Raw genomic sequence first — 18,317 nt, forward strand, 5'->3', positions numbered from 1 at the left:
CAAATCTGAGCCGGAGGATGAAACGCTAGTTCACATTACCTGCGAATGCGTCGCTCTGGCAACCCAGAGTATCTCCTATCAGGTGGTAACACCTTTGTAATATGGAGTAAAAAGTACTTTAATACATTAAAAGCCTCCACATATAGTTTGTTGGTTGGTTGTTGTGCCGCCTGGGTACCAAAGACCAAGCGCAATTAGCGCATGGGGCGCCGTTTTGATCCAAATTTCTCCAGGAATCAATTGCTGCTGTTTTAGTATGGCTAGGCGGTACTCAGTTCGATTTATTTGGGGCGGACAATGATCCAGCTGATATCTTTTACAGGGTAAGTAGTTACTTCCTTAAGTTCCGGCAGTATACAACTGCCCGTAGTTAGAAACCTAGTGTGTGCTAGAGCTGGCGCATTCACACAGTGCGTGCTCTGTTCTCCTACCATCATAATTCGTCCAGGGTTGCTTGGTTATCTTGCAGGTGTCCGAGGAATACCAGTTAAAAACTATATTCAGTTTTGCAAACTGGTCTTTATTTAGATAACTTTGGTAGTTAGGTTAGGTTGAACTGGCCGGTCCATGAGGACCTCACATAGACTGATTGAGTCCGTAGTGTTACCAGAAGTTTGTTTCTGAAAAACCCTATCAAAAACCAAGACCTATGTTACAAAATAACTCCGTCCTCTTGGCAAATACTTGAAGCTTCCTAGACTTAAGCCACTTGCAACTTCTAGATCTGACAGCTGTATCACTCCTAATAGCTGGAGTCTTAGCTTGGCAAGTGCAGGGCACGAGCACAGAACGTGCTGGATCGTTTCCTCCTCCAACCCGCACTTCCTACATATGCTATCACTGACCAAGCCTAATTTAAAGGTACGTGACGCCAGAAGGCAGTGTCCAGTCAGAATACCCTTCATGAGTTTTTGTAGTAGTACTTCACAATTATACTTCACTTTGCAACTGATAGCGTGTTTAAATCAAAATGATTAGTCATGCCTCGGCTTGCGCTGCTTTTATACTCTCTGTTGCCTCGTCTGCATATTTCTACTAAGGTACAGACGTTTCGCCTTCCAGAGTAGTTGTATCTCCTACTTGGAAATTTCTATATACATGTATATTTGTAGTTTATGTTTAACTTATAGCCATATGTGGGTGTATGTGTGAGTAACCACTTCGCCTGATGATTAGATGTGTTTGTGAGTATCTCTTCGTTGCCTTGTTTGTATGTGTGTAAATGATGACTGATGTACTCATCTACACAAGTGTGGCTTGCTTCATGTTTTTGTTGTTGCGTGATTGTTTACTAACAGCCTAGTGATGTCAACATTCGCCACAATATGTTGTTCAAGGAAATGACCATTTGAGAGCTATTTTGACTTAACAAATGGATATCGATCACGGATCGAATAACACGGGTCCTGATAGTGAAAATATTTTTAGCTTCAGCTCAGTGCACAAAAATTGTTCTTTACCCATTTGAGCGGAACATAGAAATCTTACAATAATTACATTTATTTTGTTTTTTCACTGAGCTGAATCGTAGTGAAAAAATAAAATGACTGCAATACATTTTTTTAGTCGTAATAAATAAAAGCAGCACTATCTCAGCTGTAAAAAAATATTTAGTACACTACCCCCAGCTTTGTCCCGATGTTCTTGTGACTCATATAAAGGTTGTGTTTACGAAGTTAGCTGCCGCTTGAAGCGACCTATTATAGTTGCTGTCTGTCTAAGACGAAATGATGGGGGAGTTAGGCGTCATATTAACTTACAGTAATAGGCTGAAAGGTCAAACACAATAGATATAAATACCGGTCGCAGTGCATCGAAGCCTAATGATAACAATAATAAGTATTTCTGCCTCAGAGCGTACCTCATTGGGCCAGTTTTTTCCGACTTTTTCCTTGACAGGGACCAGAACATAGGAAAAGGAGCGAGGTATCCAAACATTTTAAATAAAAATAGCGCTATTTTCATCCAAACATTTTAAAATAGTGTTATTTTCATTCGATAGAACAAAGATGTAGCGCAAACAATAAAATGTAACAAAAATTTAACAATTGTTTAAATTTTACGAGCCTGACCCGTGCTCATCTTGCGCAACAAATATCAACAGAAATCAGCTGTTCTATTAATACAGTTTGCGCTGCCATCTAGCATACAATAGCAACTGACGGTAATGCAGTGCAAATATTCACAATAGTGCCATAGTACAAATAGATTTATTTGTGTGCTCACAATCGTTTATTTTTAAGAAATTATTTTAATAAAATATAGATAAACAAAAGCACTACGACCAAAATTGCCCAGAGCTTGCTAATAGCCCGAATCTCCATCTTTACAACCAAAACTCTATTTATAGATTTGGATTCCAAATAAGAGCGAAAAAGGGACCCGTACATAAAAACAGCAATTAGAAATAATATATATGATAACTTGGAAGTGCGAAAAAAAGAGTTGAGTTTTATTTCGTTAGAGCAGGATCATCATAATGCCATATCGTTGATATTGTAACCATTTGAAATTTGACATTGTGACCAATGAATATGGTGATAACTTCAATACTTCAATTGACTTTGTGGCCATTTAAAATATTTATAAGGTCAGTAATTGATGTTATTGCCTGACCTTATGTTGTCCAAGTAAATAATGAAGTACAGTTAACTATTACAGTACACCAATAGGAAAGAAAGTTTTACTTACATACATACATACATATGTAAATCATGAGTGGAGACCGCACAAAGACTGAATTTTTGCATATTTTTATGAAATATCAGCCAGCAGTCAAAATTACAGGATTTTTACTTAATTTAGTTACAATCTTAGGAAGTAAACGTAAGTGTGTACTTACGTGCATACATACTTATACAAAGTGTCAGGTGCAAAGTCGTAGTAAACTTAGCTTTAACAAAATAAAATTTTTTTTTACTGCGTTCGTAGTTGTCTTGAATATTAGAAAAAGAAAATAAAAACTGCTAATATTTTTGACCGTTGTCTCTAGCATCTCTACATATTAGACTGGGTCGATTTATTAACCGATATTAACCGATATCGCGCCATCGACTTTTCGATAGGATTTGGGCCCAGGAAAAGGAAGTTCCATTACGTAGGGTATTATAACTTTGATTGGCTAACGGTTGATTGTACAGGTATTAAGGAATCGAGATAGATATAGACTTCCATATATCGATCAGTATCGAAAAAAAATTTAATTGAGCCATGTCCGTCTGTCTGTCCGTTAACACGATAACTTGAGTAAATATCTTCACCAAATTTGGTACACGAGCTTATCTGGACCCAGAATAGATTAGTATTGAAAATGAGCGCAATCGGACGATAACCACGCCCACTTTTTATATATATAACATTTTGGTTATTTGATTATTTAGTAAATAATACACCTAGAATGTTGAAATTGGACGCGTGGACTGATATTGACACTCTTGATAAAAATTTGAAAAAAAGTTTGTTAAATGGGCGTGGCACCGCCCACTTGTGATAAAATAAATTTTACAAATATTATTAATCATAAATCAAAAATCGTTAAATCTATCGTAACAAAATTCGGCAGAGACGTACTATAAGGAATGCTTTGAAAAAAAATTAGCGAAATCTGTTAAGGACCACGCACACTTTTATATAAAAGATTTTTAAAATGGTCGTGGACGAATAAAATAAGCTATATCTTTGCAAAAAAGAGCTTCATATCAATGGTATTTCATTTCCCAAGTGGATTTATGACAATAAATAGGAAAAATTTCAAATTTGAAAAAATGGACGTGGCACCCCCCCCCCCCCCCCCCCTTTTATGATTAAGCAATTTTCTATGTTTCGGGAGCCATAACTCGAAGAAAAATTAACGGATCGTAATAAAATTGGGTACACAAATTTCCCTATAGCAGGAAATATTTCTAGAAAAATGGACGAGATCGGTTAAATAACACGCCCACTTTTATATAAAAGATTTTTAAAAGGGTCGTAGATGAAACTAATAAGCTTTACCTTAGCGGAAAAGCTTTGTGTCAATAGAATTTTCTTTCTAAATTGAATTACAACATTAAATTGGAAAACACTAAAATATTTTTTTTTCCAAAAAAATGTTATCAACAACGTTTGCAGCACACATTTTTGGGTCGGATATGAAAATTTTACAATCAAATGAACATTTTTTTAGTAGGTCATGAAAAAAACCTTAAAAATCAAAGTCGAAAAAAACCCAAAAAAAAAAATGAAATGTCGCAGGCTCGAAAATGATTTTTTTGGGTATGCGTACTGGAAATTTTGTTTTCCTGAGCCTTAATCCTATCGAAAAATCGATGGCGCGATATCGGTTAACTTTCGTCCATACAAATCTGCCCACCTTATTACATATACACACAGATAAGTATATGACATAAGGCAAGTAGTACTGATGAACTTGTGTAACATTGGTTTAGTGGAAGTTAGCCAAAGTACTGTTATACATTTGATGTTTTCTCACTTACAACGGATTTTACGAGGTAGAAGAAAAAAGACATTATCTTTTAGTAGATGAAATGTGGAGTTAAAGTTATTTTTGCGTAGATAACGATGGGCAACCGATTCGCTAGATGTACGCAGTTGTGCAAGATTAATGTCTGGTTTTTCAGTGCGAGTTTAAACTCCAGTTAAAGTTGACTACAGTTTAAACTTGCCACTTTGTTCCATAACATAAAATTTTGCCTCATCTTATGCGGCCGAAGTGGCTCTAGTCAACTTTAACTGGAGTTTAAACTCGTACTGAAAAACCCGTCCTAAGTAGTGAAAAAGTAGACAGAAAATTAACTCATTTGTTTATCTCCCCGACCAGTGTTGCCACTTCCAAAACCAATTTGGTGGTCGATAAAAAAAAGCCGTTGTAGATCTCTAAAAAAGCGATTTAGAATTTCTAGAAGAAGATTTTGTTCCAATCGAGTGATCTTCAGTAAGGGCGTCCAAATTAACTATCTGCTACCCAGCAATGGATCAAATTTCACTGGAACGCTTCTTATAAAACTAGTAACTTAGCTCTTTAAACCAAGCCATAAATGCGGTCGCTGTAGTCTATGCGTCCAACCTAAGAAGGAAATGGCTGCTATTCATCTTAAATTTATTTTTTTTGTTATATTAGAGTAACGAATGTTCTTTGTGGAAGCAAGTGGCCCAGTGTGAAAGGGAAAAATTAATTATTTCATTGAACAAAATTGGGATTCCATTAAGTTTCTGTGTGAAAAATGTAAAAAAATAACTTTGATTTATTTCAAAATAAAGGGTGTTTCTCTGCGTTCCTCAACAATTATAATTGGTGCTTGCAACGTTTTTGAGCCACCCATTCCTATATCATTTCATCGGCACGGATTTACCTCTAATGAAATAGTGGAATAATAAACTTAAACTTTCTTTGCATATCTTGCCAAGGCAAGCGCAAATGTTTTTTGCCATTAATTCTCGTTAGTTTATTTTTGTTTCATTCTAAATTTCTGCGTTGCAAGGTAAATAAAAACTTCGTTGAAAGCCTTTTCTTCGCATACGCCTCTTAAATATTGGCAAATATTTATAAAAGTCTACTTTTGCCGCTATGTCATTGAAGATGAGGAAAATGGCAATTTCTTTCTCTCTGCATAAATGTACATGCATATATGTACATATCCATATATACATACATATGGATGTATATACATACCTAAAGATATTTCCTCAATTTTACTTCCTAGTTAAGTAGTAGTTGTAAAATTAAAACTATTGTTTATTTCATTTTTGCATGAGACGTAGCGAAATCGGGGTCACTCAGCTGGCGCGCTGTGTGCAGAGCCGAAAGGCAACCGTTGTACTGCGAGTCTTACACACAAGTTAGTGAAAATAGCAAAAAATATACTTCGTTTTACAAAAAAGGTTATTACTTATTGATGCTCGATCCCTCGCTGTTTTGGGTAAAAAAAAAAATCAAGAATCAATTTTTTTAAATTGCTAGAAAAAACCCATAAAATAATGAAATAATTAGAAAAAAAATAAGTTAAACGGTTTTATTGAAAACAATATTTACATGAAGTAATAATAATACTAAAAGCTAGAAAATAATTAGGTAGGTCCTAGGTACTAGTCATCACACTCCTCATCAATCTAGGGCGTTGATCAGACAATTAAATAAAAGCGTTGGATGCGTAAAATTTCTATATAGTCACGAGTAAGACCAACTGAACCTTAATAAGATTAGGTTACGCCTCACATTTTTAGAAATTTCACGCTTTTTTAATTATTTTATTCTCAAGTTTTTAGTCTTAATTGCCTATTATTTCTTATTCTATTTAGTTCATTTAGTGACTCATTATTACAAGGTCTTTTTCTGACAATTTGTTACAATCTAAGTCCTCGAACTCCTAAGTATTTTGATGTCACTTCTACCGGACTGTAGGCAATACTTGTTCGAAATATGAGCCAAATCGGACCACAGATACCAGTATTTTTATACTCAGCGTGCTTTGCACACAGAGTATATTAACTTTGATTGAATAACGGTTGGTTGTACAGGTATAAAGGAATCGAGATAGATATAGACTTCCATATATCAAAATCATCAGTATCGAAGAAAAATTTGATTGAGCCATGTCCGCCCGTCCGTCCGTCTGTCCGTTAACACGATACTTGAGTAAATATTGAGATATCTTCACCAAACTTGGTACACGAGCTTATCTGGACCCAGAATAAATTGGTATTGAAAATGAGCGAAATCGGATGATAACCACGCCCACTTTTTATATATACACATTTTGGAAAACAGAAAACACCTATTATTTAGTAAATAATACACCTAGAATTTTGAAATTTGACGTGTGGACTGATATTGAGACTCTTGATAAAAATTTAAAAAAATTTTAAAATGGGCGTGGCACCGACCCCTTGTGATAAACTCAATTTTGCAAATATTATTAATCATAAATCAAAAATCGGTAAACCTATCGTAACAAAATTCGGCAGAGAGGTTGCCTTTACAATAAGGAATGCTTTGAAGAAAAATTTATGAAATCGGTTAAGGACCCGCCCACTTTTATACAAAAGATTAAAAGGGTCGTGGACGAATAAAATAAGCTATATCTTTGCAAAAAAGAGCTTTATAACAATGGTATTTCATTTCCCAAGTGGATTTATAACAATAAATAGGAAAAACTTAAAATTTAAAAAATGGGCGTGGCACCGCCCCTTTTATGACTAAGCACTTTTCTATGTTTCGGGAGCCATAACTCGAAGAAAAATTAACGGATAGTAATAAAATTGGGTACAAAAACTTTTCCTATGGTAGAAAATATTTCTAGTAAAAATGGCCGGGATCGGTTAAAGACCACGGCAACTTAGATATACAATAAGTTTAAACGGGTCGTAGACTAGAATAATAAGCTATAACTTAGCAAAAAATAGTTTTGAATCAATGATATTTGACTTATCAAGTTTTATTGTAAGAGGAAATGGGGAGACGTTTTTTTTTAAACGGGCGGTGCCACGTGTTATGCAGAACAGTAATTTATCTGAAATGAAATGTGCAATGGAAGCTCAAGCTGAGTATATAATGTTCGGTTACACCCGAATTTAGACACCTTTACTTGTTAATACCTCGATCCTTGCCGCACCTAGAGGGATTTTTTTTTCATAAAGTGATTTCTATTAATGTATGTAATATGTGTTCCAAACATGAGCCAAGTCGGACCACAAATATGATTTTTTTAAATATTTCGATGCGCCACCTATCGGAGTTTTTTTTTTTCTTATTATTGCTGTGTCATCGGGTTCTGAACTATATTCCAAGTTTGAAGCTTGTAGCTTATCGGGAAGTTACTTAAATTTTAATTACAAAAAAATGTCAAGTCAGTCAGCGATAACCTCCAAAGAGATTTTTCGCCGAGCTTCTCTTAGAATTTGCGTCATGCTCCTTTTAATTTACCCCACATATTGGCGGACGTGACCTATGTATTTATATGTCTTATGCCGACTCCGAACGGCATCTGCGGGGCAGATAAGTTTTCACTGAAAATCTTTTTATGGCAGAAATACACTCGGAGTGCTTGCCAAATCACTGGCTAGGGTTTTAGAAAAACTTATTTCTCATTGAAAATACTTGTTTCTAAATTTTGGATGGTGCTTCGTTCGCGACGTTAACTCAGGATGTTCGGCGTGATGGGCGGAACATGCTAGCACCACACCACAGCGGCCGCATAACAAGCCAAAATTGGTTTCAAATTTAAGAAAATTATGTCAGGAAGCTGTATCTAAACCGGAATATGTCTTCAATTCTTATAGGAAAAATGTTACGGCTCTCAACGCGTTTTGCAAACAAAGTGAATTAAACAAAGTGTAATTGACAGTTGAATATGATTCTCTAGTAAGGAGCTGTTATGTCAAACAAGTGTAAACAGATGAATTAACCCTGTGTGGTGCATGTAGCGTTTTATCACTTATGTATGTATGTTTTTTTTTTGCATTTTAGCTCTGTTAAATTTCAATATGCACTATACTCATTTGCAACTGAAATTTGTCTCTCCATTTTATCTCTACACTATTCCCCACTTCTTCTATGACCGAAAGGTGTGTGTCCACGATTCATCGCAACCCATTCAGCTATAGGTTATACACTATGTCAAATAGAGGTCGTGTCTCCGCTATTAAGCTCAACCCGTTTTGTAGCAAGTTGTTTAACCACTGCTGCGAGCCCTCTATAATTGCCGCTAGATGGGTATCCTAAACGTTATTATTATTATTACTGTTATATATTTAGGCTTAAAATAAATTTTAAGACTAACAAAAGAGAGCACTAGCTTCTATGGCTATCTGCTCTCTCCTAAACATTATCTAGGTGATGATACGCGTTTTTTACCCGCAAATGTAGGTGTACATACATGTAAAAAAAAAACACGGCTACTATGTAGCTTGTGGACTCCGAAACCACTTTGCCGATTTTGTTCAAATTTTAATTCGATACAGATAGATAAAGTCCAACACAAGCACGTCGTCTTACCCCCAATTTTTCTAAAATAATTAGTGAGTTTTATTCATTCAGGGACTATTTAAGTGAATGCAGTTACAGAACATAATATATTTCGAGGAAACTTTTCCCGCTTCCCAAGGCAGTCGGTTGCATGTACCGGAGCGACTCGAGATTTTTCCCGACCAAGGACTGTCATTTCAGTGTAACCCCATTTAATTTGTTGCGTCCCTCCCACAAATTGTCATCCTCCCAGCAGCTCCTTGCAGCGGGACTGCTCCACATTCTCTTGCTCCGGGAAGGTATCGAACCCAATCCGAGTCTGTCTCCTGACCCCGGTTCTGAGAAATGGTTTTGCTGCATCTGCCGGAATAGAATCTTTTTAGGACGGTCATACTCTTCTCAGTGTGTCTCATGTAATGTTGCATCGGAAAGGTTGTTCTGCGCTAGATCCCAAAACCAGACGTCCACGTAACTTCTATAAATATTTTGTGGCTCCTTGCTGTTCACGCTCTAGGACGTCCCGTAGTCTACCCCTTAGCGCCCCCTACTACCTTCCAGCAGCCCCGCTACTCAGCAAGCCAAAACAAGTACGACCTGCTGCTCGCGCCCCACGGCGTCACCAAGTCATACTGCTGCTCCCACTCATACCTACAATCTCCGTAGTAGAGTCGGGAGCAATGCCGAGCATCAGCCCCTGCCCCCATCTTCCCCCCTCCCCCCTGCCCCATCTTCCCCCCCCCCCCCCCCCCTCTTTTCCGACAGCAATTGTGAAGGTCAGGCAAACAGACTCTTAGTCCCTACCTCCCTTTGCACCGTTTGCCAGCACAGAATATATATGTGCGACATCCGCCCAATGCAGCTCCTGCCATGAACGCTGCCACTTTCCTAGATGTTTTGGTCCCCGCGACAGCAACCTTCCGACGGGCTTCATTGCACCATGTTGACAGGCCGCATACCCAAAATACACCGGGTACCCCAATGCTTACCCAAGGACGTCCAGTCCTAGGGCCACAACAGTAGTTACGTCCTAGCCTTCCACAACCCAAGCGTACTCACCCGTCACTTACTCCCAGAGTGACGACGCACTTCAGAATTCTGCAGTTAAACTGTAATGGATTAACTGGGAAGATCACGGAGATAGTCGACTTCATGAAGCGGCACAACATCCGCATTGCTGCGATTCAAGAGACTAAACTCACAGCAAGAGCTGCTCTGCAGACCTGTTCTGGGTATAATGTCCACTCTGTGCAATATCATATATTTGATCACGACATCGGCCGCAGGGACAGTGTCTTAGAACGTCAAGGATTATCTGTCCGGTCGGGCGATGCAAATCTAGAAATCATCAACATCTACATCCCTCCTGCCACTTGTTGCCCCAGTGGATACCGCCCCAATATCAGCGCCTTACTCACTGGCAACAATCGCATTATCTTAGGCGATTTCAATGCCCATCATGATCTATGGCATTCAAACTTGCGGGCGGACAGTAGGGGTGAGATGTTGGCGGATCAAATAGAAGAAACGACGTTCTGCACAATAGACGGAGACGCCCCCACGTATGTTAGGAAGCTGCCACAGTTCGCCGGATATTTCAATCGTGAGCGCAGAACTCGTAAACTGCGTCAACTGGCAACCGATGGTAACATTGGCATCCGGCCACCTGCCTATACTTATTTCGCTCGAGCGTTCGGCCGACTGCGGTTTTAACCTCTCTGCCGGTGTAGGTAAACTTTTGTCCACCGTAAAGTCCCTATCGAATCCGTCTAGGCACTGACACAGTTTCCATCGCCTTTGGCGATAAAGTGCTGTCGGATGCGAAAAAAAAGTGCGAGCGCTTTCTGCCGACGATATATAATGCATTCTACGGTCGACAAAGATAGACGGAGCGCCAACAGACACGCGCATAAACATAATTCAGCGCGTCACCAATTAACATCACCGCCAAAGAGGTTGAGGTTGAGGATGCCATCGGTCATGCTAAACCATCCAAAGCAGTGGGCCCAGACGCATAGCCATGCCGATGCTTAAAAGTCTAGGGAAAGAGGGTTTCAAAAATTTAGCACATGTCTTCAACCTGTCTCTTTCCACCTTTGTCATTCCCGAAAAATGGAAAATGGCCAAGGTGGTCCCGCTACTAAAGCCTGGGAAACCAGCTAACATAGGAGAGTCATATCGACCGATATCTCTCCTATCGCCAGTAGCCAAGCCGCTTGAAGCCATTTTGCTCCCCTACTTCAAAGCAAATTTGCAGCTAGCCTGTAATCAGCATAGCTTCAGAAAACGCCATAGCACCACCACCGCGCTAAATGCCATTAGCACCCAGATAAATTGCGGTTTAAATCAAAACCCCCACCATAAAACAGTACTCGTTGCGCTAGACCTATTAAAAGCTTTTGATACGGTCAACCATTGCACGTTACTGCAAGACCTAGAAGGTTCTACCCTTCCCCCATGTCTTAAAAGGTGGACCGCAAATTATCTGGGTGTTCGGCAGGCATCGGTGCAATTTAGAAATGAAACATCAAAACCAAGAAGAATTAAACAGGGGATGGCACAGGGTGGTGTCCTATCCCCACTTTTGTTTAATTTCTACATATCTAAGCTACCTTCGCCACCAGAAGGAGTTACTATCGTTTCCTACGCCGATGACTGCACAATAATGGCCACCTGCCCAGGCCCAAAGATCGATGAGTTTTACAACAGAATAAACGGCTACCTCCCAGATCTCTCCAGTTTTTCGCCTCGCGAAACCTGGCATTATCACCGACTAAATCCTCCGCGACCTTATTTACAACTTGGACGTCCCAAATGTCGACCATTTTGAACATCCACGTCGATGGCACTACGCTACCGACTGTCCTACACCCCTAAATCTTGGGTGTGACGTTTGATCAAGATCTACATTTTGGTGAGCACGCAGCCGCAATTGTACCGAAAATCCAGAGCCGTAATAAAATCCTCAAATCCCTTCCTGGCAGTACTTGGGGAAAAGACAAAGAAACGCTCAGTACCAGCCAGCCGATTGCATGCTACGCGTCCCCTATATGGTCGCCAAGCCTTAAAACTACACACTGGAATAAGCTACAGGCCTGCCAAAATACTGCTCTCAGAACCGCCACGGGATGTCTTCTTATGTCCCCAAAACACCATCTACATAATGAGGCGAGAATACTCCCCATCAGGGAGAGAAATGAGATGCTAACCAAACAGTTACCGTTGAATATCCAGAAACCTGGGCATCACAACAGACATCTGATTGATGAGCCAACACCGCCTAGGGGCTTAAGGAGTCATCTCCGTAAGCATTATGAGGAAATACGGCACCTGAGAACTCAGCCGTATGAAGCAAAAGACACAAGCAGATCCTGGGTGAACTCCACAAACAGGCGTCGGACCTTTATGCCAGGAATTGCCCGGTGAATCCAGTACTCAAAGAACAGTACCCAAAGCTTGCGGAAGAGGAACGCATACTCCCCAGGGAAACACGAGTCACTCTAGCTCAACTTCGTTCTGGATACTGTAACAGGCTAAACTCTTACCTATCCATAATCAACCCCGACATACAAACCTTATGCCCCGCTTGCAATGTGTCCCCACATGACACCAACCATCTCTTTAATTGTAATGTGGAACCAACGCCTCTAACACCCCTTTCGTTATGGTTCAACCCTGTTGAAACAGCAAGTTTCGTTGGACTCGAGTTAGAGGATATTGATGACAATTTGTGATCGGTCGCATCTATTAGGTGGGGCGAAGCACTGCTACAATAACAACAACAAGGAACCTTTTCCAAATTCTCTAACACTGTTTTGTGACTTCTGTTACAATCAAAGTAAATTAAACTTCTCAATTACCACCACAGCTCAAATTAGCACTTGTTGGCAAAAGGGGTTTTCCATAGGGTTTCTAAGAGGCAATAATTTTGGCTGCCAATGTTGGTTGTCAAGGGGGGAAGAAGCTCTTGTTCCTTCCATTACAAAGATAGTAAATTAAGCATATAGTATGCTACAATTTATTGTTCTCTAAAAATCTGTATCTATTTCAATCCCTTTTGAAGGATTTATCATTGGTAATCTGGTTTTTGAATTAAATATATTTATAGTACCCGAACATAGGGTTAATGCGCTGGTTGGCAATTTTTTGAAGTAATAACTCCAACAAAAACAAAATATCTCAGTTGTCACTTCTAACTTAATTGATTTGCCTTGCTTACACCTACACCTCATACTCATATATATACATTTATACATATATGTTCATAAATACATATATACATATACATATATATATATATATATATATCTTTCACACTCGACTGACAATTAAGGTTGTTAGCTGTCCAAACTTAGTTATTTGGCAACGACTTGGTTAAGTGGTGTATTTTTTATACATATGTACGTACATATGTGGGGCAACAAACCACAAACAATTCGGTCATTAATGATTTTACCAACTTTACCAACGAACCGTTAAATATACGTATGTATATATGGGTGTTGATACGCTATGTTAAACGAATACTACCCAAATACAATAAAATTGTTTCGCTTTTGATGTGTAAAGATCTTTGCCCACGGCATGGAGGAATCCTGAATGTAAGCTTAAGGTGTAACAGGAAGTGTAAGCGTAAGAGTAAGCTTAAGCGCAGTTTTTGTAAGTGGTATACTATATGGGGCATATGCATACATAGGTGAGGTTTTGATGTATTGTATGGAGGCCTAGAGAATGTGTAAGCGTAGGCGTAGTGTTTGATGTTGTTAGTATACTGTATGGAATACAAGGAAGTGTAGTCACTACACTGTAGCGAAATGTGAGAACAAGGCACATGGTAGAGTTTATATGAGCGAAATCACACATCAACTCAAGGCAAACACGTCACCTATGTACTTATTGTAACGAATGTAAGGAAAGTCCGATTATTTGAAACCTTCTGTTAACGTTCGTATCGCTAAACTGTTGAATAAATCACTCCAATATTCAGTATTGCAACTGGTCTTTATTTAGATTACTTTGGGAGTATTACTTCACAATTATACTTCACAACCAATAGCGTGTTTAAATCAAAACTGATTCGTTATTACTCAGCTTGCGCTGCTTTTATACTCTCCGTGTGTCTTCCGCATATTTCTTCAAAAGTCTAGACGTTTCACCTACTAGAACTCTTGTAGCTCATGCTTGGTTACGAGCTGTAGACGTGTATATTTGTAGTTTATAGCCATATGCGTGTGTATGTGTGTGTAACCACTTCGGCTGATGACTACATGTGTGTAGTCGCCTTCTACATATGTAAATGTTGCTCACTTCAATGTGGACATGTATATAAGAGTGGTTGCTTCATGTTTTTGTTGTCGCGTGATTATTTACTAACAGCCTAGTGATGTCATCATTCGCCACAATACAAATTAAAGTCTCTGAACAAATACAAAATTGAGCATGCAAGAGATGTATACACAAATACAGAGCCATAGCAAACATGAACAAATGCGTGAGTTTTACTACTGATAAAAAAGGGTTTACTTAAACAAAGTAGGTGGTTAGTTAATTTGGTTTGAAGTTGAAATTTGGTTCTTTTAGGGGTTTTGTTGGTTACAAAATATTTTCAATTATTTGGTTGGATTTATAATATTGTGGCAAATGTTGACGTCACTATGCTGTTAGTAAATAATCACAACAGCAAAAAGAGCAAGCTGCCACACTTATGTAACGAAGAATATTCCACACACATAACCAGCAGCTCGAAGTGAAGAGATATCTCACATACACACATGTAGTCATCAGCTAAGAGCAGAAGTTGTTACTCACACATACATACGCTTATAGGTAAATAACCAACAACTGTTGCATGTTCGTGAAAAGTCTAGCCCGGTTAGGCGGTTAAGCACCAATTAATGATAATGATGTGAATAATTGCACACAAAAAAAAAAAAAAACAGAAAATAATTTAAAAAATAAAATTTAATTAAACGAAATAAAATAAAATGATATAGAATAAAGTAGAAAGAAAATAAAATAAAATTGTATTAAACGAAAAGAAATTAAATTAAGCTTAACTAATTGCATTAAATTAAATTTAATTATGAATTAGCGCGATCGCCCTCATTGCTTTTAAACGTATTGTGACGAATATTACCATCACTGAGCGATACTAGCATCACTAATTCGATACTAAGCAGCCACTCGTGTGTACGTAAACAAATCAATCATCATTTACACACATACATACAAGGCAGCCGAGAGATACTCACAAAGGCATGTCATCATAAGCCGAAGTAGTACTCACATATGCACACACATATGGCTAAAATTACAAATATACACGTATACGGCTGGTAACCAAGCATGAAGTTCGCGAAATTACTAGACCTTAGGAGAAATGAGTGAACGAGGAAACCGAGAGTATAAAAGCAGCGCAAACTGAGGCATGACTAAGCAGTCTGATTTAAACACGCAATTAGTTGTGAAGTAAGAGTTATTGTGAAGTACTCTCAAAGTAGTCTAACAAAGACCATTTTGCATCACTGAATATTGGAGTTATTTGTTCGACAATTTAGCGATTCGAACGTTTGAAGAAGGTTTCAAATAAGCGGAATTTCTCTAAATTACAGTATTAAAGAGCATTTGCTTGAATCAATTTTTAATTTATTTTAATAATTTGGGAAAAATTTAACAACGTAACATCAGGAGCGTTTTCCAAACGGAAGTATTAGCCGTAACCAAAGCAGTAGAAAAACTGGAAGAGAATAGTTTGAGCTGCAGCCGTGTTAACTTTTATGTTGACAGCAAAACGGCGTTTAAGGCAACAACTCGCATAGCACAGCATCTAAAAGTGCGTTATAGTGTATGCAATCGCTGGATAGAATCGGGAAGGGGAAAAGCATACATCAATATAGGGTCTCAGGGCAGATGGGAATGAAATAGCGTAGGAACTAGCTATAAAAATGGCGCATCCCTAGAAGTTTGCTCCGTGGACGTCCCAGTTAGATTGGGCAAGATTAAGGGAAGGCGAGAGGTGCACATGATCGACCAAGCGGGAAAGGCGTGGGTCCAACGCGAGGCTGTAAAGTGGCGAAGATTATGTGTAGGTCTTACAACCCTAAACTAACAAAGTTGCTTCCATCATTAAAAAGAGAGGAATGTAGATTAAAAACGGGTATTCCGACTAGACACTGCCTTCTGGCGTCACATGCCTTTAAATTAGGCTTAGTCAGTGATAACAGATGTTGGAAGTATGGGTTGGAGGAGACAACGATCGAACACATCTTGTGCTCCTGCCCTGACCTTGCCAGGCTTAGACTCCAGCTATTGGGAGTGATACAGCTGTCAGATCTAGAAGCAACAAATGGCATAAGTCCTAGAAAGCTTGAAGCATTTGCCAAGAGGATCGAGTTATTTTATAACATAGGTCCTGGTTTTTGATAGGGTTTTTTAGTTTGGTCATTAAAACAAACTTCTGGTAATACCACGGACTCATTCAGTCTATGTGAGGTCCTCATGGACCGGCCAGTTAAACATAGCCTAGCCTAGCTCAGGATAGGATATTACATTACCAAAACCCAGAAATTTACTTATAATGTCGTGAACTAACTCAAAATTAGTGTGACGAATATTCACATCACTAAGTGATACTAGCATCCCTAATCCGATACTAAGCAGCCACTTGTATGTACGTAAACAAATCAATCATCATTTACACAATTACATACAAGGCAGCAGAGAGATACTCACCATCAGCCGAAGTGGTACATGCATATGGCTATGCGAGAGACTATAAACTACAAATATACATGTACATATATGGCTGGAAACCAAAAATGAAGTTCGCGAAGTTACTAGACCTTAGGAGAAATGGGTGGACGAGACAAAAGAGAGTATAAAAGCAGCGAAAGCTGAGTAGTCAGTAATCAGTTTTGATTTAAGCACGCTATTGGTTGTGAAGTATAAGTGTTATTGTGAAGTACTTTCAAAGTAGTCTAATAAAGACCATTTTGCATTATTGAATACTGGAGTTATTTACTCAACAATTTAGCGATTCGAACGTTTGCAGAAGGTGTAAAATAAGCGGAGTTTCCAAAAATTCGTTACAATAGGATGGTAAACGTCATCTGGTAAGACCATAGGATCGCACCGATTTGAAGAAAGTTTAAATATATCAACGTAAATTGAGTCAACGTGGCTACGTTTTGTTAAGTACAGACTGATGAGCCTATATCCGGTATATTTTGCGTGCATGATTTTCTTTAATTTTTTATTTATATTTTTTTATTTTTTTTTATTGCAGTTGTGAAATATCTGACGTCCAACATAGCTACGATACCGCATAAAATACAAAGAAATATAAATACATATAACAAAATTGTGCATTTTGCATGCCCTCTTCGCTTTTGTAGTCTTAATACATACATATATACCTACATATGTACATATATGTATGTATACATATGCACAAATAAAAAAAGTGAAAAAGTTGTTGACTGCAAAGATTCCATGCTGTTATCAAATCTTGGGTTTCACGAAAATGGTGCAGGTGAATGAACGAAAGCTGCTGCTGCAACTTCCACTACTGGCAATATGCATTTGCGCATGCGTATTTAACGCAACCGAAGCTAAGCGAGTGAATGGTGAGTAATACATATGTAATAACATAAGTAATACATTTTTTGTATATGAAATTAAATAACCCATTAAAAAAATAGCGCTATATTATCCCATTTGACCCAAAGGCTAAGTAACTTTTCCTACACCTTTAAGCCCGATATCCACATCACAAGAAAACGCTCAAGAAAAGTTTCATATCAAAACCGATATGCATTGAAACCGTTCCCCTCAATTTTGCATGCAAGTACACTTTACCTATACAAACACAACCTCATTTTTAGAAATTGCATTTTTGAAAAATTATGGGCGTGGCCAGGTGTCAAAGTTGTGAAAAACGCGTGATAAATGACGGTAATAGGTACTTTTGAGCTGTGATAACTACGGAATGGCTCAACCGATTTCAAAGATCTTGGTACCATTGCTATTCGAATCGGCTTTCGAAAATATGCACTGTAAAAAAAATTCTGTTACACTGAAACAATTTTTTTTTTCAAAAATAAAATTTTAAACTTGGAAAATATTCAAAGGCCAAGTGTTTTAAAATAAAATATATTTTTATTAGAAAGTTCTATTTAATATATATAACATATCCAAAAACTAAAATGGTGTTTTTTTTTTTAATTTTGAGTAAATTCATCTCTTTATTTTGGATATTATGGTGCTTTTGAGCTGTGATAACTGCGGAACGGATTTCAAACATCTTGGTACCATTGGAAATGTATTCAAATAGGCTTTCGAAGACGTATACTGTAATAAT

At 38.2% G+C, this 18,317-nt stretch overlaps 1 protein-coding gene across 4 annotated transcripts in view; it reads left to right on the top strand.

The window, feature by feature from the left end:
- The window catches only part of LOC137237575 (uncharacterized), a 62,598-nt gene that overhangs the window by 7,426 nt on the left and 36,855 nt on the right, over positions 1–18,317 (top strand). For 3 of the 4 annotated variants that reach the window (XM_067761352.1, XM_067761355.1, XM_067761356.1), the window contains exon 2: positions 17,244–17,583. In XM_067761352.1, coding sequence (XP_067617453.1) covers positions 17,394–17,583 — 190 coding nt within the window. In that variant the 5' untranslated portion in view covers positions 17,244–17,393. Of the gene's footprint in view, positions 1–17,014; positions 17,178–17,243; positions 17,584–18,317 lie in introns of those variants that run through there. The other variant, XM_067761354.1, reaches the window with a different exon arrangement.

This window comes from Eurosta solidaginis, chromosome 1 (assembly GCF_040869045.1).
Source record: "Eurosta solidaginis isolate ZX-2024a chromosome 1, ASM4086904v1, whole genome shotgun sequence".
In the NCBI taxonomy this organism is placed as follows: Eukaryota; Metazoa; Arthropoda; class Insecta; order Diptera; family Tephritidae; genus Eurosta; species Eurosta solidaginis.